Here is a 27,859-nt window from a genome sequence, read left to right on the forward strand (position 1 = left end):
TAAGATGAGATAATAATATTTTAAGATATGATGAGATAAGATAATTACATAAGATAAGATGATGAGATAATATAAGATGTGATGAGATAAGATAATTACATAAGATGAGTTAATATAAGATCAAGAAGAAACGATCCAATGAGATGAGTTCCTAACTTTGATCCTGTGAAACTAGATGGTCTCATGATGACTGTTGGCAGGAGCATGCTGCCAGGCAGACTGATGGTTCACCGTCCCCACGACCACCATCCAGGGCACAGGCAGGAGGTGGACTCGGCAGAGGGACCAGGTAGATACCCAGCTGCAGGACAAGGTTCAATCACTGATCAATCAGGCTGCTGTCAGCACCAGAGTAAATGGATGTGGTGATGGTGTGAGACCCATCCAGTAGGAGCCGAGCATGAAGCTTTGTTGTCCAAACCTAACTATGTTGTTTTGTTGGCTCAACGTAACTATGTAGTTTTGTTGTCTCAACCTAACTATGTAGTTATGAAGCGTGTTGAGTTCCGTTTGTTCGTTAACCACATATTTCACATGTTTAAAACTGAAATCGTTGAGTTTGAGACCAATTGAGCCAAATTTAGTAGTGTGAACAACACAACAATTAGGATTTTATTTAATGTGACCTCAGTCTGAACCGTTACATCATGTGAATGTTTTACGTTACGCCAACACTCCTGGCTCTGACTCTGCCTCAGGAGTAGCAGAAGTTGCAGCCACAAAGAGAAATGCATCGTTCCCCTCGTTATCATCTGCTAATAGTAATGGAACCTTGGACGCTGACCTCAACGCTCTCCATTAGGTCTGTTTTCAGTACTGGCTTCAGAAGTGGAGAACAGAAAGTAAACTTGACATGATGTGTGATTATATTAGCAAATGATGCTGATGACCATCTTTAAAACATAGCTCAGTATATAGCTCAACGTTTCTCTACAGTCGCTCTGCATGAGTCGTAGTGTTGAGGAAGAGAGGAGTGGATGTCGTGTTAATAAACAGTTCGACTGAAACGGTCTTTATTGAATATAAATCTCTGTTACAGAGCCCATGAGGTGCTGCTGCGGTAAATGGAGTCACAGGTGAGCAAAAGACAAAAGGCTTTGAATGATTACAGTCATGTTGATATGTCATGTAGAAAGAATATGTCAAAGAAAGTAAACACGTGAATTAAAATGATAAATTATTGAAAAGTTGTGAAGGAAATGGTTGGTACCAGTTTATAATACTTTCCATTCTATGAAGGCACTTAGAGGACATGAGAGAAATTAACGATCATTAGGTAGACAAAGTGGATTGTTCTGAGACGGGAACGTACGAAGCACTAATATTGGCACAGATGACACATTACATAAACAAATACAGTCAATATGATGTCAAATGTCTTGGAGTTAAATATATGGCTTCATAATCTTTATACGAACATGTCATCTAAACATTGTAGCTGCTTACAACAAAATACTGTCACAAACAAGATTATTGAAAGAATTCTTTTCAATACATTTCTTTAGAAAAAATAATGTTTCCCACTCCGATTTGTTCCATAGCAAAGTTAATTTGATCCAAATCTAAACTTTAAAACTGCATTTCATGTCATTGTCCTTATTTCAGACTACATACTGAATACCACCACTGACCTCTGCTTCACAATGAACTCAGACGTCACGTCTCTCACACACACACAAAAACATCTGCGGAAAATATTTGCATAGATTATGATTCATTTGCATAGAAGCCTAAATTGTGCTTGCCTTCATATCTCTTAAAAAACAGTGAAGGCCAGCAGGATTTCTTTATGCGATGAAGTCACACGGCATGTAAACAACAAGACATGCAACCCAGATAAAAAAGAGACAGATATATTGAAAAGTAAATGATCATATAGAATCAAAGGCACAGATACCTCAATACGGATTTAAGGCATATATATTTCTGTATTATAAAAAATTCATAATGATTAGCATCGGTTGACCTGGAAATTAAATAGAGAAGCATGGTGATCCGTGACTGTGGACTGCCTAATGTTACATGAAGTGTGCTGTCCCTGCATGGAGCTGGTCCCAGGCGGCCTCACTGCTCCTGGCCGTCCTCACGCAGCTCCGACGGGAGGAACTTGTACTGCTGCTGTCGGATCGTCGCCAGCTTCTTCCTGGCCTCGTCCAGCTCCCTCTCCTTACGCAGCATCTCCTCCTGAGCAGCGATGATCTGCAAAACCACACGGGAAACACCGGCTTTAATCTCGCCGTCAGCCCCAGAATCTCAGGATTACCCAGCATGCCTCAGTGGTGAGCTTGTTATACAAAGAGTTGTGAGAAATGAAGGAGGAGTAGAAAAGTAATTCCTATTTAAAATCAATGTAGCGTATAAAGCATCTGATCTGTAGCAAGCAAACCAACTCACCGAGGTAGTAATGTTAAAAAAGAATAGCCAGAGAGACTCCATGAGTCCAAGTGATCAACTTCATGCTTCATCCACTCTGATCACACTGAGGTCGTCAGATGACTGACGACTTTGTTCACGTCATTTTATGGAGCTAGCCTTTAATCTACATAATAATGACTGTATGTATATTTGTATATTTTTATATTTCTATTCACTAGATTTTATTCATTCCTGTCTTATTTGTCATGTTCTTATCTTGTCCTGTTGTGTCATTTTAGGTAGCTTAATTAACTGCTGCTGGAGAGTGTCAAACTGTATTTCGTTGTGAACTACTATGACAATTAAACTCCTGTCATTCTTGAATGCTATGCTGCTTACAGACTATAGATTATCAATTAGCTCTCTGATTGGAGATCTGTCTCCACAGCGTCCGCTCTCTTCCTGGTGACCCGAGACAACGCTGACGTGTCACCACGGCAACTCAGAACAAGCACCATTTCACCGAACCACGCGTTGCTTCAAAGAGTTGCATCTCTTTCTAACCGACAGCGAGAGAGTGAGCAAGTGGAGCCCCAGAACACCGGTCCTGGTGTGTGATGTGGCTCTGTGCGTATCACAGAGGGATATTGATCGTTACTGTCAGCATTGATTGAACAGGTTGGAGGTGGAGCAGGTACGCAAAACACTATTTATCTATGCCGGATGTATTATATATATTTGTGTAATTTTAGCTCTGATTTAAAAATATAGATATGTATTTATTTTCAAAGAATGTGTGTACATGCAACCCTGAAAACAGGATAAGCTGTAGACAATGGATGATGGATGGATGGATGGATGGATGATGGATGGATGGATGGTGTGTACATGCAGTGTGTGTGTGCCCTTGGACTCACCTGAGCGATGCCTCCCACCATCTTACTCTTGACCACCACGGCCTGGTCATCCTGAGCATCAAACGCAGCCTTCTGTGCTGCTTTCACCAGGTTATCAGACGCTCTCTTCACAGCGTTCCCAGCAGCCTGCACACACACACACACACACACACACACACACACAGCGGCTCACAAACAGGGGTACCATTCTCCACATCGGAAGCAGGAAACTCATTAACAAAAATGAGCTTTTTTTTGGTAACTTTTCACAGACGAAAGTTCCAGAACAGGCTATTAAGTAAGTGGACTTTGATTTAAGATGTTTTTATGTGGAAGGTTTAACGGCTGTGTAACATCTCTAACCAGGGCCGTGAGCGAGACTCTTGGGGAATGTGGACACGGGCTCATGCAGACACATCAACTGAACACAACTCCTGGAAAGGGAATGAGAACTTCCCACAGCGCTCGGAGGGAAAACCATAACAGGATTTTTTTCGCCTGCTCGGGGACTGAGAATCACTGTAAAAGGCAACGAGAAGCAGTCCGCTGAACTCCGCTGGAAGCCAAACATTTGTGTCATTGGGCGGCTCGGGTCCATCAAAGAGCAGCTTTCTCCTTTTGTGGATTCAGAGGCTGAAATCAGACACTCTGCTGGTTTATCTTTGGCTGGAATGTTACTGTTAGTCTGGCCCTGACACTCAGCGGAACACTTCATCAGTTGTACTCTACACTGTAGAGGCCACACACTAAACTGGGACCGTCACAGTGTGACGGGGTCCCACAGGGAACCACGAGGGGGCTGATGTTCTAAAAATGCACATCAAATCTATTGTTAAAGAGCAACCCGACACCCTGTTTTAACTGGAATATGGTCCCACACACTCCGATCCAGGGGCCCGCTCACCTTCCTCCAGTACGTTTATCGGATGAATAAGGTTCCCAACCAGAACCCTTCTACAGATGCTAACTTTTATATTCAATGGGTTTCATCTAGAAGTCACCCAGGGGGTTCTACAGAGAACCCCTTTATAGTCCTAGTGTTTCATTCATTCATCCAGGAGTCACAGATGTGAGCGTCTACACAAACCCCGAAGCTTCTTTCTCCCAAAACAATAATCCCCATACGAGTGTGTCTTTTGAAGATCATTCAGAGTAACACTTCGTCTTAATTCCACTAATTTCAACTGTATGGAGGGCGAAGGCAGAAATCTCAGACACAGGTATCTCAACACCGTGACGAATGAATCCATAACCCCATGAGCCCTTTCTATTCTCTACTACTTTTAACGACTTTTAACCATCGTTCTCATATTGGATTCCTGATCTCCAGCCGATTATAATTTACAGATGTATCAAGGGCCATACATGACATTGTGGGATTGGTAGCAGAACGTTGTGCACAAGAGAGCCCTGGGCACTGCTTTTTCTGCTGCATTGTGGGTCTAAATTTGACACTTGACTAAAATAGTGATGAGTAAATGGGCAGGAAATAGAGAATGATTTGGTACACCAGGTATCAGCCTTTCATAGTTGGATATATCAACAGACCAGGACATTCCCATATCAAACTCTTCCTTTCATTCCAGTCAGTTATGTAATGTGACAACAAGGCTATGCACTGGAATAACATGTCGACTCTCCCAGGTTGGCTGCTGACTAACATTTGCCTTATTGTTACAGCCACCTTTCCCCCGAGAGGCCGTCCATTACTCAGCACTCTGAATAATAGCAACCTTAAAAAGCTCCATGACAGAGAGTGAAGAGAGCAAGTGCTGCTGGTGTAATCATAGCTCAGTTTCCAGTTCTGGTGCCACGGGCAGACTGGTGGATTGTTTCCAGAGCTCCTGTAGACATAAATGTATGGGAATTACTGAGGTGGCAGCTGCAGGACCAGAAGAGGAGGAGATAAGCCACTGCTGATTGGATCAGAGAATATGAGATGGCCTCACAGCTAGCATACACTCAGCCTTAAATATAATCTTTTTGGGTGGATGGGGTGACAGCGCATACCTGTAGTTTGTGTTATGTCTTGAGACGGACTGCATCGATTACACATAAAGGTCACACCACCTCTCTGTGCTAAAGGCGAAAACCACTCTACCAGTTTGACATAGTTTACTGGTGGTGGTGGTCAGGCCATCATTCCTTCTGCGTAGGAGAAAAGAATCCTGATGATGTCATAGTGATATCATCAGGCTCAACTCAGTTTATGTCAGGAGTTAACACTAAGTGTCACGTTTACAAGGTAGGGAGGGTCAACCCAAAAAGATTCTATCCATTGCATTATGGGAATTGTAGGATCCACCTATTTTGGATCTTGAGTCATACAAGGGATTAGAAGTCAGGATATACACATCTATCTTTATGCTAATGCAATGCTAAAGCTGTGGAGTGGCCCTTTAATGATCCCGACATGCAACCCTCTTACCTGTACTAAATATAGAGCCCTCTAATCCTGATGGAGCAGCTGTGCAGATCATGCAGCTCACCTGTAACCTTAAACACTCACATGCAGCCTATTAATAGATGAACCTCAGCTGTTGCAAAGGGACTCGTGTTGTGATGTCACCATTGTTCCCCAGCAGGTACTGTCGGTCTGAATCAGAAGAAAAGACGAGGATCCCACGTCTCACGATGCACCGCCGGTATCAGATGTCAGGCTGACGGAGCAGGATTAGAGGGCTAGGGAGCCTACTTTGGACCGAACCCCGGCTGTTCAGTCTGTAGAAAATGTTCAACCATACTCTGTCCCCATGGCAACCAATTTAGAAGGGAAGACCCTGCTTATGATGTCTGCCACAATGTTTTCTATTTCTGATTCAGTGATGAGGAGGAAAACCTCAGCGTGTCACACCGTCACATTCATTCTTTTTTCAACTTGAAATATTTGAACCAAAATAATTGCCTCTTCGCGTTTTCCGTCTGACTTCTGAACCGGAAGGATTGGTTTCGATGAGCTAACGTTGCTCCCAAAGACAGATCCTTTTCAGTTAACCATCATTAGACCACCTCGCAGAAAAGGTAGAGAGATAGCAAGCGTATGCAGTCAGTCCAGTAGTCTCTGGTGTGGACTGAAGGGTCAGACCGGTCCAGTAGTCTCTGGTGTGGACTGAAGGGTCAGACCGGTCCAGTAGTCTCTGGTGTGGACCGAAGGGTCAGACCGGTCCAGTAGTCTCTGGTGTGGACCGAAGAGACTTTAGACACCGATGAATGCCCACGCCTGTCTTCTGTCCCTCTGGTCTTCCATCAGTTGATGGGCTGACTGACTAGCAGATGAGGGTATCACAGTCCCAACCTCCAAGGTGCATGGAGAACAGGAATCGTCTGAAGGCCAGTGCATTTGGACTCTTGCCTTCATCAGGGTCAACATGAAGGTTTTTACCTCTAACAGTAACTGAATCCTCAGTTTCCCCTCCAACAGTTTGACTTTTATCGGGCAGAAATCTAGATAATGCATCCTGAGCTCTAACAGCACAATTCATTCAACACGCAGCTGTAAAGACATGAGCAGGGTGCTGACCTGGAGCCTCTTCATGGTCTGGGAGTCCTGGTCAGCCTTGACCTTGCAGGCCACCAGCAGCTGAGCCGTGGAGGCCGCCACCTGCTTGGCCGATGAGATGAGCTTCTCCTCGCTGGCATGTCCCTGCACTGCAGAGTTGGCTGCCTCACACAGGTTGGCGGTCGCCGCGGCAACCATTCGAGCCTGAGGAGTCAAAGGCATCAATGGTCAGATGTTTTACTAAAAACATTCTTGCTCGAACCTGAAGGGCAAAGACTTACAGCTGAAATGAGCCCCTGAGACCACTGTCCATCATCCACTGCATTGGCTTGGATCGCTCCCACCTGAAAAGACAGGACAAACGCCCAACACTATTACATCAAAATAAGGTCTTCTGATTGGTTCATCTCCGGGGTAGGAAGTGAAATCAAGAGGCTAAAGGCAGGGAAAGACATCCACTGTTTTTAGGAAACATATTAACGGTTGAAACCCACAAAATGTCCTTCTCTTTGATACATCAAGGCCCGACCCCAGTGTCCCCCTAAGGCTTTGAGTCCTGACCCCTCCGGACTTAACTGACCTCACCTGATAAATGGGTGGGCTTGAGATGGAAGAAATACGCACCTGAATCAACCAGGTGTGCAATAAACATCAGATTCTTAATGTTCCGTGTTATTATAATATACCAGTCTGAACACACGTCATCCTCTCTGTTACCTAACATCCCTGGTCATCCCCTGGTGACCTCATGTTTAACGAAGCTATGATTTGTGGGTTACGGTCTGTCTGAATACACCTGTATTCACTGTCTGTCTGTATTCACTGTCTGTCTGAATACACCTGTATCCACTGTCTGTCTGTATTCACTGTCTGTCTGTATCCACTGTCTGTCTGTATTCACTGTCTGTCTGAATACACCTGTATTCACTGTCTGTCTGTATTCACTGTCTGTCTGAACATGTTTGACATTCTTGAAGACTTCCTCCTGAAAAAGCCCATTCTGCTCTGATTGGCCCGTGGAAGAAGGAAGGGGAGGAAGAGCACAACACCTGATTGGCTTGTTGAATCACATGTTCTATGATCAAATTCAAATAAGAAAATGACTGGCATTAATTCTAACATATATTTAGTATCGTATCCTCGGACTCTGAGATATGATTGTGAAACAAACGGACTAATAGTCCTCCAGGTTTCCTCGTTTCCAGTGTGTGTTGGGGTCCTACATGGACACTAAAGCGTGACTGCGTTGCAGGCGGTTGTGTGCAGTATTCAAACAGAGTGTTCCTCCTGTATGGGGACTCCTGTATGTACCTTCCCCTGAGCCACCAGCTCCCTCTGAGCTGCTGAGGCAGCTTTGACCAGAGCGCTGGTGGCAGCTGCGATGGACTTGGCTGCCTCCAGGATCTGCTCCTCGAAGTTCAAGCTCTCGTCTGCTTCCTGTTTACAAGAGGACACCAACAGTCAATAAACACGCTCCGATGATATGGGAAGATTTACTCGGACAAAGAAGGTCTACAGCGTGCGGGTCGTTCATCATTCATGATGTGGGAGACAGGCGGTCTGTACGTGACCCTGCACTGAGGTTAACAGGCTGCTGCTCCCCATAAAGCCCTCTAACCTTGGGCTTGGTCCTGGGCCTCAGCTGCTCCAGTTTCTTGGCAGCTGCTTCAATAGCTGCCGCTGCTCCTAACAGCTCGTTCTCAGCGATGACGGTGGGGTCCTCGGGGTCTACCCACTCTGTGCCTGCAACACAAAGCCACACTTGGTTGGTACGAGCTGAACAGCAAACACAGTGTGGTCTTTATGGTAAAGGCTCTCTACACCAGAATCCAACACAGTGTCATGGCAGTCACCCAGTCTGTTTGTCATACATTAATGCAGTCAAACATTCATGCATTCATACAGTCATGTATTCATATAGTCATACATCATCACTGTATTTCATACATTCATACGGTCTCAAAGCACATTTCAGTTGCAGTGAATTCTGTGACAGAAAGTTCTGGGGATGACAGATGATGCATTCATGGCCTTGGGTTCAGAGTAATCTGGACTGGACCGTGAAGAGGGGGATCCCAGAGCAGAGCTGAGTGTAACTGTAGAACTGTACGGGGAGTAGGTACTAATCCTCCTTCAGATTACTGTCAGGGATCATCAGAGGGGCTCTAAATAAGAACTGATGCTGCACTATTTAAGACGAGTCTCAGAGCCAATGTGAAGTACCGCCAGCTTCCACTGGGGGCACCGGGTCAGAACTGTAACTTGCAACGGCCAACTGTAATGTGCGTTTTAAAATCGTACATCAGTGCTCGAGGTGGGGGAATACAATGATTATTTTATGTGTCAATATTGACTTGATACACAAACACCAAGTATTGATCTTTTATTATATAAACTATTAATATTGCAAATAAAAGCTAATAAGTAGGTACTGCTACGAAGATTTACACCACAACTGTAGTGTCATTCTGTTGTTCGAGAGGTCACAGGTCAAGGTACCTTTCATGGCCTCGGCAGCCTGGATGAGCTCGGTGACGGAGCCCGCCACCCTCTTGGAGTAGTTGGACAACTGTTGCTTCAGATCGTGAGCGGGTTTCTGGATGATCTGTGGGGGAGGGGGGAGTCAGCACCTGTGATTAGACCGGTTACACGTTGACCTTCTGCATAACTGGTGATAAAAGGTACCTGACAGCAAAGGACAGGACAGAAATATGGACAGTACAAATGTGTTCGTCTGCACCGTGTGGACCTGGACCTCCCCGATCCAGACCCACACACTGTCAGAGAACCTATGACACAGTTAATATTCTTGTTAAAGATTAACACACACTTTTATTCATTATGTAGAAGGACTGTGGAGGCACCGATCATTCTTAACTCTGGTCAGTACAATACAGGGAGGACATGAGTCTGTCGACTTCTATTAATAACTGAATGAAAATAACAGCAGATTAGTTAGATCTGTGTGTGTGTGTGTGTGTGTGCGTGTGTGTGTGTGTCCTCAGGCTGTCCTATGTGGACATGCAGTATTCAGGTTGGAGCGGTGTGTGACAGGTGCAGGGCATTAACAGGCTCCAGCCGACCCGGCTCAAGTTTATTCAGATGTGTTGTCATGAGGAGATCGAGGCCCGGACGTAACTGTACAAGAACGCATGCAAACTAATGCCACGGACACATGCACATTCTGCACATGACACACTGATACACGACAGCCTGAGCTCCACCAATCAGACGGCAGCATGAGCCTCGTTGCAGTCCGTGCATCAAATGGAGGAAGTTAGTACCAGCAGGCCGGTTGCTGTTCAGAGACCAGCGGGGATCAGACCACATCCGCACCAGGCAAAGACCTGGCTGCGGTCCAAAAGTCAAACACGGCGTCCTAGCGTCTTTTCCTCGACCTCGATGGAAACTTCACGAGGTGAAGGAAAGATGAGAAGGAGAATCATCAGAATTCAGGGAAAGACGAGCGCGGAGCTCAGAGAACCTGACTGGACTTTCATGAAGCTGCGTCTTTACGATGAGACAGCTGGTGACCCACGTGGGTCTGCGTGGCAAAACTACAAAGATGGACTCCAGGAAGCACATCGTCCACCTCTCCCCCTGTTGTTGGTTCTATAAACAGCTGGTTCAGGACCAGCATCTGGTTCAGGACCAGCAGCTGGTTCAGGTCCAGCAGCTGGTTCAGGACCAGCATCTGGTTCAGGACCAGCAGCTGGTTCAGGTCCAGCAGCTGGTTCAGGTCCAGCAGCTGGTTCAGGACCAGCATCTGGTTCAGGTCCAGCAGCTGGTTCAGGACTAGGATCTGGTTCAGGCCCAGCAGCTCCTCCTTACTGATGCTGTTATAATCAACAGACCAACACTGTTCACATGTATTATCAATTACAATGATCAATATCAATATTCCCTGTATGCAATAATGTGAATCTAACCGTTATGATATGTTTATTATTATATTATAGGACGATATTGCTCTTTAAAGTGATGCGTCTTGTTATTGAAGTCCATCTCCCGTGTGCTGCTGGAACATGGAAACGTCCCACCGTGGGACAAATCAGGATTATTCATCTTCAATGTGGACGGCTCACTAATATTATTTAACGTTCGAGGTTGGACCGACTTTAAAAAGGAATCCAGGCTTTATATGATCAATTAAGTTATTAACGGTTTGACTTTCACTCCTTTTTGATTTATTATCTGTTCATGTTGATTATGAATATTGTTTAGAAGAACTCGTTGGGTTTTTTATGCTCAAGTAACATTTCATTGTAGTTATTGTTTTGGTTTCATTTTATTAAACTATTTGTAACATGATTGAAATAAATAAATACGAATGGAATTAAATTGTTATCACATTTATCAACACAGATCCAATAACTATATATCCATATAAACTATAACTATATGAAAGTCTCTGTTTGCATATCGTCTGTTTTCATGAACGTCACTAACGATGTAAACGTTGCTGTCTGTGGGGCGGCGGTGTCTCCTCTCCTCTCCGTGTTTCCTAAAGGAGACATGGAAGGAAGCACTGAAGCTCCCTTCCTTCACGTTAGAGGATTCCACCAGCTCTTATCATGGCGACACTCAGACACTTCTGGGCCCGGTTTCCCGATAACGTCCACTCTTAGCGCGCTACGAAGACTCCTACGTTATGACTTACCAAAGTTGTTTACCTCTATAGTCGTGGTTCCAGAACGGTCTCTTAGGAGTCTTCTTAAGAAACACTCCTTACGTCGTACGTACACGGCGCTGTCCAGAAAGAAAGTTCTGAAATCGATTGCCCAGAGTTCGATTTTCCATTTCATGTGCAGGTGCATGACAGCACTATATTATAAAATGTAGGCTATTGCAGTGTTTGCGAATAAAACATTGCTAGAAATCCTTCTAGGCCTAAACATTTATTTAACCATGGTCGAACATACTACCATAGCCTATACTGATTTAAAAAAAGATATAATAAATATAGAAACAGCGGAGGAGATTGAGCCAATTACATCCTTAATTACATGCGTATTTGTTGCCATTGTAGTCGAAACTTATGCAATATAGCAGCGTCGGTCAATATATCCATGGGAATGAAGTTGATCCTTATGAAATTATGTATTCCAACTAAACGGCTCCGAGGATGGCGACGTCTTTGGTTCAGCATGAGGATACGTTGTATCGCTGCCATAGTTTTCCACCGTTCACAGCCGTCACCGGCGTCCATTTATGACATGCCTTGACATTGACTAGGCTGAATGGGCTAATTAAATGACACTGTAATATACCTAGGCTACTTCTGAGGTTGAGGTAAAGCTTAGCCTTGTGATGAAATGCATGCGCATTTTATTTTTATTTTCTTCATGAATGACTTAAAACCATTGGTGAAACACAACACTGGCAATGTGCAGTTCCATGCGCAGCGGGGATTTCAGCATTACCGTACAGTGGCGGCGACTAGCGTCAGGAGCTGAAACATCACTACGGTAGAGCTAAGAAGGCTCTAAGAGCGCTCCAGACAACTCTTACCAACGTATGACGTACAAAGGAGATTCGTAGCAAAGAACATTTCGGGAAACATGCAAAATGTTAAGTAGGAACTCTAAGTAGGGGTTACGAATGACGTAGCGTTAGGAAGGCTTTAAGAAGGCTTCGGGAAACCGGGCCCTGCTCTTTTATCCCGTGAGGAACCTTCCTCAGAGAAGAAGGAGACGTGGCCCTGAAGCACCACTGAAAGGTTTCCTGATGTAGAGAGGATAAGTCCCGCCCCTTCCTGTCCACCGTGGGACCTAACTTAACAATCAATATGATGGTCGTCAACAGAGAGAGACGTTTAATTTGCACCAAATTCACACACAAGAAAGTGTCATTTGTGGTATAACTTGATGTAAAAGAAACAAAAGTGTGGTTTTCTTCAGTCAGTCTCTCTTTTTCATTTCTTTCTGAAGTAAGATCCCATGGGAACACTGAAAGGGATTTAGAAAAGATTTTCTTATCTTATCTTAACTTTACACATCAAGAAAGTCTCCTTTTGTGGTATAACTGTTGTGATGATACTAAACAAACCTATGACATTCTGAACAACTTAAAAAGTTCAATTGACAAACATCATTCATGGTACAATTCAAAGTTCCCATGGAGACACAGGGAGAGGCGGGACTTATATATTACAATGGATAGTTGTTCACACATTAACAGGAAATATACTTTAATATCTGAGTGAAAACAAATATATAAGGAATGTATTTCTCAGAAGCATTTTAATTCTTCCATTCACCTTGTCCTGACAGTAACGGTGGATCCATCATGCAGCATTAAACCCTACAAGGGTCACCGCAATATGTACAGCACTCAGACCCACTGAGCAATATTGGGTCTAAAATAAGTTTAATAAATGTACGTTAGACATTTGTCTGTAGACGTCTAGTTGAAATTTGGGTTCTTCGAGGTTGAAAACGAAAAAGATTAGTCAAAGTCTAGTTTTAGCCGGTTTATGTGTTTAGAAATATGTTTTTAAAATATGGTCTTAAAGTGGCAGTCCGTAACATGTCCATCTATTTAATTGTCTTTTAAGTTCCTATCTATCAAAGAGTGAGTTAAAACAATGGTGGTTGATCATGTGACCACTAATAAAAGTGCTTGTTGCTGCTTTGTCCAGAAATAGGATCTCCGTGTCTGTGGCCACATTCCCACTAAACTCTAAATGAGTTTGATCTTTTTCCGTCAGTCAGCAGCGGTTGGTCTGCAGGTGGAGCTACTCACGGAAGTATGCTGTGTTTACTTGTTATCAGAAATCAGGAAAATGGCCTCATTTATATAGCGCTTTTGTCCAAAGCCAGCTCGTCAGGAGCAATTAGGGTGAGGTGTCTTGCTCAGGGACACCAGGCACTCGGCTAGGAGGAGGGATCGAACCGGCAATCTTGCGGTTGCCAGCCAAACCGCTCCACCTCCTGAGCTAAACCCCCCCCCAGGAACTTCCAACTGCTGAGTCAGGCTCCCTCTAGTCTAAAGTGTTTGACCAGGTACATTTCATTACTGCTGACTCACAATGGAGAATCAACAGCAGAGAAAGAAGACCATTCAACTTCCAGACCAAGAAAAAGAAACAACAAACTAATGGAAGTGAAGAAGAAAGACATCAAGAAGCAAAGTGACGCCAACGAGGGGAAACCACGGACCTCTTTTCAGTGTGGAGCATTTGAAGGCATCACGCAGATGAGAGACAGTCACACTGTTGGTGAGGAAGATCAGTCCCAGAGGCTCGCCTGCAGTTCCATCTACCGCCAGAGAGGCCGCCAGAAGCAACGCATCTCAAATCTTAGGGAGTACAACTATAATCTGTGCTGTATGTAGCTCTTGGTCTACGAGAGCTAAAGCACACAGGCAGTGTTGGAAACATGGACTGAAGGCTTCCAGAGCTGATGGACCACAAGTGTCAGTCGTTTTGCCTCTTTCAGGGTCTGTTTTGTGCGTATCCAACGGTTACAAAGTGAAACCCAAGGAATCTCTTACAACGGGCCGACCTGGTATCATGTACTATTACATGACAAATCAGTAAGGTTTGTAAAACGTTAATGAGGACACAGGTCAGACGAGATGTCAAGCTAATACATGGTATGGTTATTGTATGGTTTGCTTCTGAAATGTTATGACATCGTGCCAGGCATGCCCCCCCCCCCTCCTGTCTATGAGCTGGCGTGACGTCTGTTGACGAGCCGCTGCCGGTCCTTTTCACACTGGTGCAGGTCATTCCTGTGGTCTACTCACCGGCTTGCACCGACATCAGTGAGTCACAAGTTTAAAGGAACATCGAGAGTGAAGGGAAGAGGAAAGAAAAGAGGTCATCAAACACAGGACAGCTGATCCCAGAGCAGACGTATAGACCACAGGATGGTCAGCATGCAACATTATGGATTTGTTATCATAAAGGAAATGCTAAATGACATGTTAAAAGCCTTAAGCCTTTAAGTATTTATATATTATTGTGTCCTCTACCTTTGTTCACCTTCCTTCTGCTCCTTGTGTCATTTGTTCTTCTGGATTAATCTCTCTCATCTTTGCCTTGTGTCAGTGATTGCTGAGTGAGCGGTTTGTGGGCGTCCTTGCTTTGGACCACACTTTGGTGGACACTTTGTGTTTTGTCAGACCGGTGTAGCAGAGTCCCAAAAGGCGCCTGAAGGACAGCTTTGAGGTATCTGAACCAGGAAGACCATTCACACACCCAGTTTGTTTGTGTTGGACGTCTGGCTAATATCTCATCTATCAAACTACTACTGAGATCTGATCCAGAGAAACGTCATTCTGAATGGGAGATGATGGATTTTAAACTGAACCTTTGACACTGTTGTTTCTGTGCTGAACCATTCACACCTGCTGTCTTTTGACTGTTGTCTTCATGTAGGTGTGTAAAGATGTCTTACCACCAGCACATGCTCCAGCAGTCCCAGATATCCCGTAGCACACTCGTTGCCGTAGCGCAGAGCTCTGGCCTGGACCTCCTTGCTGACCTCTGGGTGGTAGGCAGCTTGCTGAGAGAGCAGACACACAGACAGGAAGCAACTCAACCAACGCTGACAGTATGTTACCCTCAAATGCTTACAACGGGGACATTATTTAGTCTTGATGGGAACTTCAAATATTTACCAGTAGAGAAGAAACATAACCAACCTGTCTGAAAGGATTTAACATTAAGGAGACGTTCACTTAGAGATGGCTGATACGTGATGATGATTATCACTCAATGTTTCTCCAAGAGCATCAAGAGTAACCACATAGAAACGGTCACATCAATCATCAGTAGCTTACACTCCTTATAGTAACTTTAAGGTCAAAATTAGATTTCGGTATTCACCTGTACTATTCTGACTGTTTGTTATTTGTTCCATTGTTTCGCCATGTTGACCAGCAGACGGTGTTCGTCCACTTCCTGTTTACCTTGCAGGAGTGCAGCATGTCAGCGATGGCCCGTCTGCTGAGGTTGGCCGTGGCAATGATGTCTTCCTGACGACAAGAATTCCCAGCAGCCACTGCCTTTGCCGTTGCCATGGTGATTCCTTTAGTCGTGCGAATGAACTCCTCTGGCGTGGTGGTTTTTGGTGGCGGCTCAGAGCTGCTGAACACCTGTGTGGTCAAAGCAGCAGACTGTTGGTCTTTGATTGGATGCTACAGGACCAGCTTCTGAAGGACTCCTCCTTGGAGTGGGTTTCTAGCTGGTGCTGGTCTACAGCATCGTCTCCTGGTTGGGGTTAGCAAAGAGACATTCCACTTGTCCGTTCAAAGAGTACTCACAGCCAGCTCCTGTTTGATGTGTTCGATGGTGGACTCCAAAGCCCTGGTCCCCTTGGTGGCCTCGTCCTCCACCGCCTTCACAGTCTTCAGGAGGGACGTTACATTGGTCACCATCACCTGCAACAGCACAGACACAGCTCACAGCTCCAGGTGAGACTAGTGGCAGGAAAGCATGACGCCCCCGGAGCAACATTTATGTACAAGCCTGTCACCACCAGAGGTCTTCTGTTTCAGCTGCCACTATATTTGATGTTAATATATATATATATATATATATATTCATCATGGTGGCAGGGACTAGAGGGATGGTGTGTGATATGAGACAAAAGGAAACAAAATTTATAATATAGCATAATATAGCCCGACCATCTCACCTGGTGGTGGGGTTGAGGCCCCTAGAGGCCCCTTGAGGCTGCCCTTCCTGCTGCTATGTACCAATGCACTTTACAATGATAAATGTTGCAAATAAGACATACTAATGAGACCGAACACTGAGTGGTTCAACATACTATAGTAGATATCCAAATGTGTGTCGATCCAATAATGTCATGTATCAACTCAACTTGAATGAGTCGGTCTCTGATGGTCCAGCTGAATGGGAGAGGTGCTGTAGAGGATCACCTTCACCTGTCATGTGACTCACCTTGGCAGAGTTCTTGAGCTGCAGCATGCTGGGGTCATCGTGAGGTTTTCCTGCAGCTCCCTTGGTGGCGCTGATCAGGTTTCCCAGAGCTTTGGCCACATCCTTCACTGCATTGATGAGGACCACCTGTAGGGGGCAGCAGCTTTAACATGGTAGACACACAGAGGCACAGCTCGACATGTTGATGAAGGTGTGATCCAGAGATGATGATGATGATGATCAGACAGCCTATAGAGAGGCGAAGTCCCGCCCCTTCCGCTAGACTCCCATGGGACCTCTCATCGTAACAAATGGATGGGTCTCTATGCAGATAATATAATTATTTGCTGGTCCCAGTCGTTATATGCCCCGAATTAGAAATATGTTGTTTGTGGATTTAAATGATAATTTTTCACGTCAAGAATTTGACCATTTATTGTGCAGTTTAAGGCTGTAGAGAAAACCCAATGAGAAAGACTACATGTTGCTTTGTGACGTCACGTCATCACCCTTTCTCACAGCGATTCAGTGCCGATCAAAATCAAGATGTTCCTGAATGTTCCGTTCCAGCAGGTACGACTGTTCATGCTTTCGGTTCCCGTCCGATGAGAAGACGAGGAATCGCTCGCTCAAACTGACGGATATCATTCACGCCGAGAGCAGCGAAGACCTGTAGTTCACAAAGCAGCCTCACACAAAACCTACCATTATCAAACTTCTTCGCCATAAATCGTATTTCTTTTTTTTTTTGCATGAAAAATTATCTTTAAAAACCACAAAAAACGTGAAATTCATGGCACAATTCAAATGGGACCAGAAAATAATTTCGATCTAGCGATAGGAATACATGCACTAGAAATTCATATTGCAGACCCATGTACCGGAAATAGAAAGGCGGGGCTTCGCCACTCTATAGAGTTCACCTTCGGTTTAAAACAAAACCTCTACTTTACTCTCATGAACAGTAGCTGTTGTGCTGCTCTACATCTACATTCACTTCTCCTCAGTATAATTGCACCAGGGAAGACTTGTCTCCTGCTGTCCCTACCTGGGTCTCTGGGTCTTCAGACCCCAGACTGGCAGCTCCCAGTTTGACCACATCAGCCAGTTTGGTGATGGTGCAGACGGAGGACTGGGCAGCCTGGGCCAGTTTCTCCTGACTGGCTCCAGCACCAGAAACCAGCAGCTTGGTGTCCTCCACCAGAGCCTTGGCTGTCTTCAGGATGTACTCTCTGCACACAGGACACGTAGTCATAACCAAGTTGTGTCATCACACATACACTTATCAAGAACATGCACCCTCTATTAGTAGGATCACATATCAGATCTATTCAATTTACATTTACATTTAGGTCATTTAGCAGACGCTTTTGTCCAAAGCGACTTACAATATCAATCAGTATTCATCAGTACCTGTGATCTGCGAAGGTCTCTGCATTCTCTCTGTTCAGAGTACCAGCGGTGGCAAACATGATGGTGGTGTCCAGGTCTGCAATGATTCCAGACACAGCGCTGGCTGCTGTGATGCAGGCCTGGGTGCCACGGTTACCGGCCTGCAGGGACGCCAACACATGGGATACCTACGAGAGGAACACCAGGCGGTTGAAGATGGACTCACATCTAGTTAGTCGTAGCAGAGTTCTTTAGCGTTCACAAGGAAAGTCAAAGTAGAGCAGCTGTGGTGATGCGGCGGATTGTTGGTGGAGGTCTGACCTTCTCGGAGACTTTGCGGGCGCTTTCAATCAGCTCCTTCTTGGTAAACGAGTCGTTGGGGCTACACTGCAGAGCTCCAGCTTTGGTCACCAGACCTGTACAGCTGAAACCCAGCTCACCAACCTGCTTCTTAATGTGGGAACCAATCTGGACACAAGAAGAGCACCACATGTGAGTAACAGCAGGAACAGGATGGACAGAGAGTGCAGGCCTGTAACCACTCGTTGTATTTACCTCATCATTCTCTGCAGTCACCGCTGCATATTTGGCCTCAGTCGCCAGATTTCCAAACTCGTTGGTGAGCTGGTTGGCTAGTCCTCCCAGGTCATCGGGGTTGGTGTTCGATTTGGTCACCTGAGGAGAGAAACCACAGGAGCTGAGGATTAACAAGTGCATCTTTTAGGTTAACTTTAGATTATAAGAGAAACCAAAAATAAATATGAAGCTAACTGACAGGCAATACATCTATAAAGGATATAACAGGTTTCATGGCTCCAATACTTCTTGCTTTTACTAGTTTTAATGAGCTCTTTGCCATTCCAGTCCTCCTGTACTGTCACAGGGGTGGGCGGGGCCTACTCTGGTCCCAGAGGACCAGTCCTCCTGTACTGTCCATAGACTGTAGATAAGAAGTGGACGTAGTCATCGTTAAGTCACCCACTGGTTTGTGGACTACAGTTTTGAAGCCTCAACTGTGACGTTTTGGTCGGCCTTCTTGGATTTTTACAACCAGTGAAGGAAGTGAATCTATTGACTGTGGAGGAGCGACAAGTGGATCTGATGAACACCAGTGGCAGAGCAACACCCTGAGCAGTACAAGCCACGCCTTACCGTACACCCTGTTTATCTCCATGCTTTATGTCTATCTTTAGCTTATACAGTCAGAGGGCCTGATATAAAAGGTTTACTCACCATCTCCTGTACCGTGACAGCTATGGCCTTGGCCGTCTTCACCATGGTAGTCTGGTAGTCCACGAAGGCGCCGTCGGGTTCAAAAGCAGGTGTCTCTTCCATTTTATTGATGGCATCGTTGATGGAGTCTACCATGCCGCCCACGGCTCCTGCTGCACTGGCTGCCTCCGCCAGAGTGGCACCCAGGTCGTCCACGGCTTCCTTCATCATCTGGACCGACTCCTCCAAGGCCTCCTGCATGTGTGCTGCCTGCAGACAGGGAGGTGCGTTACACTGGCAGGTGGTTCAAACGATTCAAGAAGACCACAGTCCAGAAGACCCAGCAAATGAATTACAATAAAACACTTATTTTAAAAACATACACTTTCAGAACGGACCAGTGAAAAGAAAATGAGGCGATCTCGTCTCTTTGAATTTGATGGAAAGAGAGAGAGAAAAAGACAAGCAGCAGAACTGAAGGCACCAGATAGTTTTTGTCTAAAACATGTGTGTAGCATGGGGTTCATGTGGCCAGAGTGTGCATTCATTGCCTGGATGAAGAAGCCACTAAAGCCCTGATCCAGGTCTAGGAGGAGACCCCCCCCCAGGAACTCTCCGCCCTTCAAAGTTTGAATGCTGTTTCCAAACCAAATATAAGTGCTACTCACTGCTTTTGATTAAATGCTAAATAAATGTGTAGGCCGAGTACCAGCCTCAGTACCTTGGGGTTTCCTCCAGCCTCCTTGGCAGTGTAAAGCATCTGCAGGGCTGACTCCGTCAGGGTTTTGGTCTGGTCTAAGACAGCCATCTGCTGTTGGCTGCTCAGGATCTTCGACGCTGTGCCAATGGACGCCATGATGAGAGGCTCAAAGTAGCTGACCATCTGAGACACCTGAACACAAAAGACACCATTTAGAGTTAAACCAGTTGAGCCGGTGTCAGCCAGAGCCTGGCCAGGGTTCAGATGGACCAGCAGCCGTCTTACCTTGTGTCCCAGCTGGGAGGCCTCAGAGCGAGCGGCCACAGCCACAGGATCAATCAGGTTACTGATCTCATGGACCGAGGCAGCCATCTGCTCATGGAGATTCTGCATCACATACAACACATCACGTTAGTAAGGCCTGAGACCTGAAGAGACCTGACGAGACCTGAAGAGACCTAGAGGTGAATATAGTGTATCTAAGACACTGTGTGTGTAAACATCAATGTCATCAGTGAGACAGAACTTTAACATGAGGTTTCACATACATTTATCAAACACTATGAAATTCAATTAAAATACTTGAATGTATATGTTTTTGTACAAGTCATAATTGTTTGTGTGTGTGTGTGTGCGTGTGTGGGTGTGTGTGTGTGTGTGTACCTCCATGGAGATGTCCTCTCGTGGTGTTAGCTGCTGGCTGATAGCAGCCAGAGAGGCCTGATCCACCTCACGGATGCAGCCGTTCAGCACCTCAATAGCATCGTCACATTCTCTCTGGCCAGGAGCCTTTTCCCTAAACGACAACCACAACAACAACAGCTAAGTAGATGAACGAGGCGTGCTGTTACCAGAACATGTCTCTTCTCTCTTCAGTTCTCAGGGTTCACACGCCACTGATCCTCGACAGCAGCGTTTGTGTGTGTCAGCTTTTAATGCCAGTAAAGTCACTCCAATGCACATTTATACAATGTTATCATCTGCAGGCGTTTTTTTGTCTGAATGACTCGTGCACATCGTTGATTGTTTTCTATGTGTTGAAGTTAACATCTGCATGTGCAATAAGTCACGTGATGGTGAGATGTTTTCTTCTCTAAACGTGGTGCCGTGTCCATGAGAGGGTCTGAAGGGAAGACCACCATCTCAGCTGAGCAGTAATGGTGTCATGCACAGCAGACTAGGGAAGGTGGATTTATATTCAATATTACAACTTTTCCCCTCAAAACGTAACAACTTTATGGTCCTCTCAGAGAACACAGATACGTGGGACATAAATGTGCAGAACTCTTTGTTATACACATCTGAGCTTGTAGTAGTTTATAGTAAAGTAATTACTATTGAGGTGTACAGCGGCCACGTGTTTACTTCCCCACACTAAAGACACAGAACTCAGCAGCACAGCTTACCTCATGTTGGTGATGAGTTTCTTGATGGAGTCAGACACTGTCCTGGAGTGTCCCGCCAGCACAGACCACTTGGGTGGGTCTTTGGGGTTGACGGCCAGCGAGCGGGCGGTCTGGATCAGCCCGGTCGAGCTCTCCAGCATCGTCTTTGCTGCCGCCAGAATGGGCTCCATAGCTGCATGACCCTGAGGACAAGAACCAGCTGGAGTGACAATGGTGGCGTTTACGGAGGACAGTAACAGAAGAACCGACAGAGAGTGTTTAGAGAGAGTTTAACCCCCAAATACCCACGTTTCCTCTTACTTGTAGTGCTATGTATCACTCTCACTTAAACTTGATGTCAAATGTCATATGATACAGGTATGAACTTTGACCTCTGCATTTAAGCCCCCTCGGCATTAGGAGGAGTGAGTGACTGTAAAGCAGCATGGAACACCTTCAGTGTGGTTCTCACTCACAAGGACATGCAGACAGTAGTAGAGACGGGGATCGAACCGCCAACCTTGTGGTTAAAGAGCGACCCTCTCTACTGAGACACCGCTGTCCCCTAAATATCACTACAGGTAGAAGGAAACACACCCATTTGGAATTTTAGAGTGAACTCTCCCTTAAATGTTATTTCAAGTACAAACCTTTGCTAGTGCTTTGCTCTGACTGAGTCAACTCATTCAAAGAGAACTAAACAGAGGAAGTAGGAACCATCAGGCTGGAATAGTACCACTAAATGTCTCCTCCAAGGCTCATCTCATGATGAACATGTTCAGCTGAGGGCGTGGACATACCTCAGGACTGATCTGAGCGGGGATGCTGGCGAACTCTGGGTTGGAGGCGAAGGCAGTCAGGTTGTCCACAGCTTCTATCAGAGGACCGGTCGAAGCCTTACACTTGTCTCTGTTCTCCTGGTTGAAGGCTCCGTCCAGAGCCTGGAGGACACACACAGTTCAGTCATCATTCACTCAGGGTCCTGATATGTCTCTAGGACTAGACCGGCTCGGATCCAGGATGTCCTAACAGACTATCCTTCTAGAACAACATGTTATGTCGTAGGATTGTGTCTCAGACCGGTCGCCTGTGTTGGTTTAAACACAACTATATTTACCAGAATGTAACATTAAGGCACAGATTATCAACAGATAAACCAGCAAAGACTAGTTGGCACACAACAGTATACCTAAAGCTTTCAGGGCACCTGGAACTCCGGGGCCCCTGGTCCATTTCCTGCTCTGCCCGCTTGGTCCTGGATCAGGACTTGGGACTTAATGGGCTCCCTTAATCCTTAACCGTGGTCACTGTCCCATAGCAGAACCAGACACTAAACCTTTGACTAATCCTAATTTTCCAAAGGTGTCATCAGGGAGCTGTGTCTGACAAGTTTCGTTTTTGAATCTGACAATCAGTGATTGGTCGGATGGATGGAGGTGTCAGAAGAGGCGGGGTTTATTCCCATTTTGTGTGTAACTGAGAAGAATACATGAGTGAGTATCCGCCCTGTCTCACCTCCTCTCCTCTCATCCACAGCAGCTACTAACACAGCACGTTCTTTCACTCCACTGATTTCACTGATGATGAATATGAAAGCATTCGCACTACAAACCTTGATGGACTTGACCAGGTTAGCCGTGGTATTGGCCACCTCTTTGGCTGACTGGACGAACTGTCTCTTGGCAACAGGGTTTGGGGTCTTGGAGGAGGCCAGGCGGCAGGCGTTACACAGAGCAGAGGTGTGTTTGGCTACGATGGTGGCGGCAGACAGAACCTGGGTGCAGAAACACGATGTATTCAAACACATAGGGACTCTACCGACCAAGACCAGGAGGACTGATGATGTCACAGTGAGGTCAGCACGTACCTGAGACTGGGTGCAGGCTGGGTCCACCAGGTTCTGACAGGCCATCTGAATAGACTGATTAGCCCGGGCAAACTGAGCCGGATCCACCAGACCCTTCTGACCCGCTGAACTGTTGGGGTCTGATACTGCAACCAGATAGGCAGCCTGGGGACAGTTTACAAACACAACCAAACATTATATATTATATAAAAATCACTTTTGTCTTAGTCTTTATGTTGAATGTGTGCTTTTTCAGGTTTACTTTGTCTTCTAACATCTTGGGTCCATGTTGGAAATAAATGTTATCACTTTAACATGTTATCCATTGGATGTTTCTTTCTCTGATAATGCATAAATATAATCAACCAAAAGTCCCCATTATTTTGTTATCCAAAAGCTTTTATTTTGAAGCAGCAAAATCAATTAATAAATCGTGTTTTTTTCAGCAGCAACCTAACTGGTCTCAGCTGGTCTCCAGACCAGGTTCTCCTGCTCTCTTCCCATTGGAAGGAGATGATGATCTCCCATGTGGAGGCAAGATGTAGGAGACCTACATTTGATAAATGGTCCAGACAGTGTCCACATGTTGTCCACGAGTAATGTGCAGGGCAGTGTTTTTATTAGCAGTACTGAATCGGCACCACCGACTGGTTATAAGAGCCAATCAGCATCACCGGTCCATTATGAGAGCCAATCAGCACCACCCAACCCACAAAAACATGTCTTCATCAACCACTGAACGTGACGCGCAGTCAGGACTGAGGTCTGAGACCAGGACAGAGATAAGTGGATCAGACCCTGCAGATGAAGACCAAACCGACTATTACACACAGTGTCTCTGTAAGTCATTCTGGATTTACAGAGACACTGCTTTATTATTCAGGCCCTCTGATTTATTTCTTCTTCTTTAAAAAAAAAAAAATGTGTTTATCCAAAAGACAATATTAAAGTCCCAGTCAACAACATTTGTTTGATCATATTCACTGAAGCCGACACTATGCACCGATAGAACAACATAAATCATCCGGTTTTAGAAAAAAAAGCACACCTCTACGTGCACGTAGAGCCTGTTTTGCAAAAATCGACAGAGCCCGGATCATCCTGTCCAATCAGCACGCAGGGCTGTGTTCATGCACACACAGAGCCCCTCCCCCCTCGGGTCGTTCCACTATCACAGGGGGGAGGCGGAGGGAAGGAGCAACAAGCTTCCAATTCCTGGTAAAAAAAACGAAACGAGGAGGTCCAAAACAACCAAGGAAAAGAAAACACCGGTGGAAAAGAAGGAAAAAAAGAACGATGGTGACGGTGCTCATGATAAAACCAGAGTCAACATCGGACCCGCGTTTCAAAGGTGGCATGATCTAAGGGATTTCAAAGGGCACGGAGTCGAGGGGAACGAGCTCGGTGGTCGTGGGGGAGGAGCTCGGTGGTCGTGGGGGAGGAGCTTGGTGGTCGTGGGGGAGGAGCTTGGTGGTCGTGGGGGAGGAGCTCGGTGGTCGTGGGGGAGGAGCTTGGTGGTCGTGGGGGAGGAGCTCGTTGGTCGTGGGGGAGGAGCTCGTTGGTCGTGGGGGTGGAGCGTGAGAGTTGTAAACAATCAAAATCTGAGTGGCCTCGATCCGAGGAGCTTTGGAGAAAAGCACTATATAAATGAGGCCATTTACTTGACGACACATCGGTATCATATACAGAGTATTTGTATGATTGGTCCAGGAACCACAGCCATCGATCATCTAGTCACCAGAGTATTAAACAAGATTCGTCAGCTTGGTCAGTGAGAATGAGTTGTCATGGTTACCAAGGCCATAGGCAGTATCTTTAAAATGTTGAGGTAAAAAATGTCAGAGCCCAGGGGCAGGCGGTGGCACAGTGGTTAGGGCAGCCACCCCATGTACAGAGGCTTAATGTCCTCGACACGGTGGTCCCGGGTTTGACTCCCGCCCGGGACGCATTTCCCACATGTCATCTCCCTCTCTCTCTCCCTGTTTCCACACTGTCTGAAAAATGAATAAAAGGCTTCAATGGCGCTCTAGCCAAAAAATAATTAAAAAAAATGTCAGAGCCCTATTTTAAACATAGTAAAATTGTCATGGCATCTCCTTCCTGCCCTTATCTTAGCCAACTCCTCTTCTCCTCTTCTGTGCTCTCCCGTCACTCATCTTTCTCCACTTGAAAAGATACCACACCAGGCAGAACATGACATAACATGCATCGGAGATCTTGTGACCAGTGAGAACCCAAGGTGTATGTTTAGCTACATGTTGAAAATCCAACTAAGACGCAGTGTTAATGCAGGGATCCTAGTCTTTGTTGGCTTTATTCGGAATGAAAGAAACCAAACCTGCAGAAAGAATTTGATGTATGTATAAATGTAGGTGTACAGGCCTGCTCTACAATACTCTTTTTGTACATACAGTATCTGTACATTGAGATGAGAGTTTATTTTAATGTCTGATGAATGGGAATATCTCTATCTAAGGTTGCATTGAAGACAAGTGTGACCATGGCAACAGTTAAGTAACCTTCAGTGACGATGACCCTCACCTGAGCAGCAGCTTCAGTCAGACCACACAAAGCTTTGGAGCCGCCACTCACTGAGTCCCCGAACTCTGGCAGGTTGGAGTTCTTGGCATTGTGGGAAATACCAGCCATGGACTCACCGAGGACCTGTCAACCCAAGAGACATGCTTTAGTTTGGACACTGTCATTCTATTCTATTCAAGCAGATCATCAGTTTTTGCACTTAAGACATATTTGGGAAGTTTGCCTTCTTTCAGTAAATGAAAAAAATACATTTTGTGAAGGTTTCGGGGTCACTACCGATAACCTGGTATCATACACATTCAGAGGACGGCCAACCTTCTAGAATAGACAACAAACAAACACTGTTCTGCTTTACAGACCAGTAGTCCCGGTCCGGACTGTGACTCCCTGCTTTCCCGGTTTCTTCCCGTCTTTTCCAGCTCCTCCTGTGCCTCTTCCTCCCCTGTGTGTGGGTTAGGGTTAGTGTGTGTGTGTGTGTGTGTGTGTGTGTGCGTTCCTTTCCACCCCTAAACGGTCCGATCCCTACGAGCTGCCTCTGGGTCCAACCCAGAACAATGGTGATGTTGGGACCCATGAGCTTCTTCTAGTCCTGCTCTATGTGTAAAGTTTCCTGAGATCCTTTTGTTGCGATATGACACTATCAATAAAAATGAATTGAACAAACCTTCACACCAGTGACTGGAGGGACAAAGTGACTTTCACCTAAAAAAAATATCTCCCCCACCCTGGTCACATCGCCCCCACCCTGGTCACATCTCCCCCACCCTGGTCACATCGCCCCCACCCTGGTCACATCTCCCCCACCCTGGTCACATCTCCCCCACCCTGGTCACATCGCCCCCACCCTGGTCACATCGCCCCCACCCTGGTCACATCTCCCCCACCCTGGTCACATCGCCCCCACCCTGGTCACATCTCCCCCACCCTGGTCACATCTCCCCCACCCTGGTCACATCGCCCCCACCCTGGTCACATCTCCCCCACCCTGGTCACATCTCCCCCACCCTGGTCACATCTCCCCCACCCTGGTCACATCGCCCCCACCCTGGTCACATCTCCCCCACCCTGGTCACATCGCCCCCACCCTGGTCACAACACCCCCACCGATGGTAATGAAGCAATGAGAAACAGAAAGTGAAGAGGACAAATCCACAAGAAGACGTTCTACCTTAGAGTTCTCCATGACGCTGTCAATGCAGTCAAAGTAGGAGAGATCACTGACAGCTTCTGTGGGGTTCTCCAGCATCCCCCTCACCGACTGCACACAGGAACAACACATCGTTATGTTCACAATACAAACACACAACGTATGTATCACAGCTGAATGTCACATGACTGCTGTACCATCTATTGTTTTATAATCTTTCATATCCGTCTTCTTTCTGATGGTACTATGAGCAGGAGTCTCATATATATATATATATATATATATATATATATATACACACACACACACATATACCTATACATATATATGCCTGTAATCCTCCTGTCTGTAGTCCTCCTGTCAGTAGTCTGTCTGTAGTCTTCCTGTCTGCAGTCTTCCTGTCTGTAGTCTACCTGTCTGTAGTCTTCCTGTATGTAGTCTGTCTGTAGTCTTCCTGTCTGTAGTCTGTCTGTAGTCTACCTGTCTGTAGTCTTCCTATCTGTAGTCTGTCTGTAGTCTTCCTGTCTGTAGTCTGTCTGTAGTCTACCTGTCTGTAGTCTACCTGTCTGTAATCTTCCTGTCTGTAGTCTTCCTGTCTGTAGTCTACCTGTCTGTAATCTTCCTGTCTGTAGTCTACCTGTCTGTAGTCCTCCTGTCAGTAGTCTGTCTGTAGTCTTCCTGTCTGTAGTCTTCCTGTCAGTAGTCTACCTGTCTGTAGTCTTCCTGTCTGTAGTCTGTCTGTAGTCTTCCTGTCTGTAGTCTACCTGTCTGTAGTCTACCTGTCTTTAGTCTTCCTGTCTTTAGTCTTCCTGTCTGTAGTCTACCTGTCTGTAGTCTTCCTGTCTGTAGTCTTCCTGTCTGTAGTCTACCTGTCTGTAGTCTACCTGTCTGTAGTCTTCCTGTCTGTAGTCCTCCTGACAGTAGTCTGTCTGTAGTCTACCTGTCTGTAGTCTACCTGTCTGTAGTCCTCCTGTCAGTAGTCTGTCTGTAGTCT

The 27,859-nt window shown here is 45.8% G+C and overlaps 1 protein-coding gene across 1 annotated transcript in view; it reads right to left on the reverse strand.

The window, feature by feature from the left end:
- Positions 1-980: 980 nt before the first annotated feature.
- Positions 981-27,859, reverse strand: part of tln1 (talin 1) — a 66,009-nt gene continuing 39,130 nt past the window's right edge. Inside the window, exons 33-57 of the mRNA XM_084034426.1 lie at positions 26,887-26,976; positions 25,719-25,841; positions 23,199-23,342; positions 22,944-23,105; positions 22,132-22,272; positions 21,353-21,534; positions 20,610-20,742; positions 20,232-20,333; positions 19,968-20,138; positions 19,268-19,516; positions 18,590-18,709; positions 18,356-18,502; positions 18,056-18,222; positions 17,691-17,874; positions 16,664-16,789; positions 16,021-16,137; positions 15,667-15,852; positions 15,153-15,260; positions 9,250-9,355; positions 8,369-8,493; positions 8,062-8,187; positions 7,032-7,094; positions 6,772-6,954; positions 3,273-3,398; positions 981-2,199 (exon numbers count right to left, since the gene is read on the reverse strand). Of these exons, the coding sequence (XP_083890552.1) occupies positions 2,065-2,199; positions 3,273-3,398; positions 6,772-6,954; positions 7,032-7,094; positions 8,062-8,187; positions 8,369-8,493; positions 9,250-9,355; positions 15,153-15,260; positions 15,667-15,852; positions 16,021-16,137; positions 16,664-16,789; positions 17,691-17,874; positions 18,056-18,222; positions 18,356-18,502; positions 18,590-18,709; positions 19,268-19,516; positions 19,968-20,138; positions 20,232-20,333; positions 20,610-20,742; positions 21,353-21,534; positions 22,132-22,272; positions 22,944-23,105; positions 23,199-23,342; positions 25,719-25,841; positions 26,887-26,976 (3,516 nt within the window). The 3' untranslated portion in view covers positions 981-2,064. The remainder of the gene's footprint in view (positions 2,200-3,272; positions 3,399-6,771; positions 6,955-7,031; positions 7,095-8,061; positions 8,188-8,368; positions 8,494-9,249; positions 9,356-15,152; positions 15,261-15,666; positions 15,853-16,020; positions 16,138-16,663; positions 16,790-17,690; positions 17,875-18,055; positions 18,223-18,355; positions 18,503-18,589; positions 18,710-19,267; positions 19,517-19,967; positions 20,139-20,231; positions 20,334-20,609; positions 20,743-21,352; positions 21,535-22,131; positions 22,273-22,943; positions 23,106-23,198; positions 23,343-25,718; positions 25,842-26,886; positions 26,977-27,859) is intronic.

This window comes from Eutrigla gurnardus (genome assembly GCF_963514095.1).
Source record: "Eutrigla gurnardus genome assembly, chromosome: 19".
NCBI classification, from domain to species: Eukaryota; Metazoa; Chordata; class Actinopteri; order Perciformes; family Triglidae; genus Eutrigla; species Eutrigla gurnardus.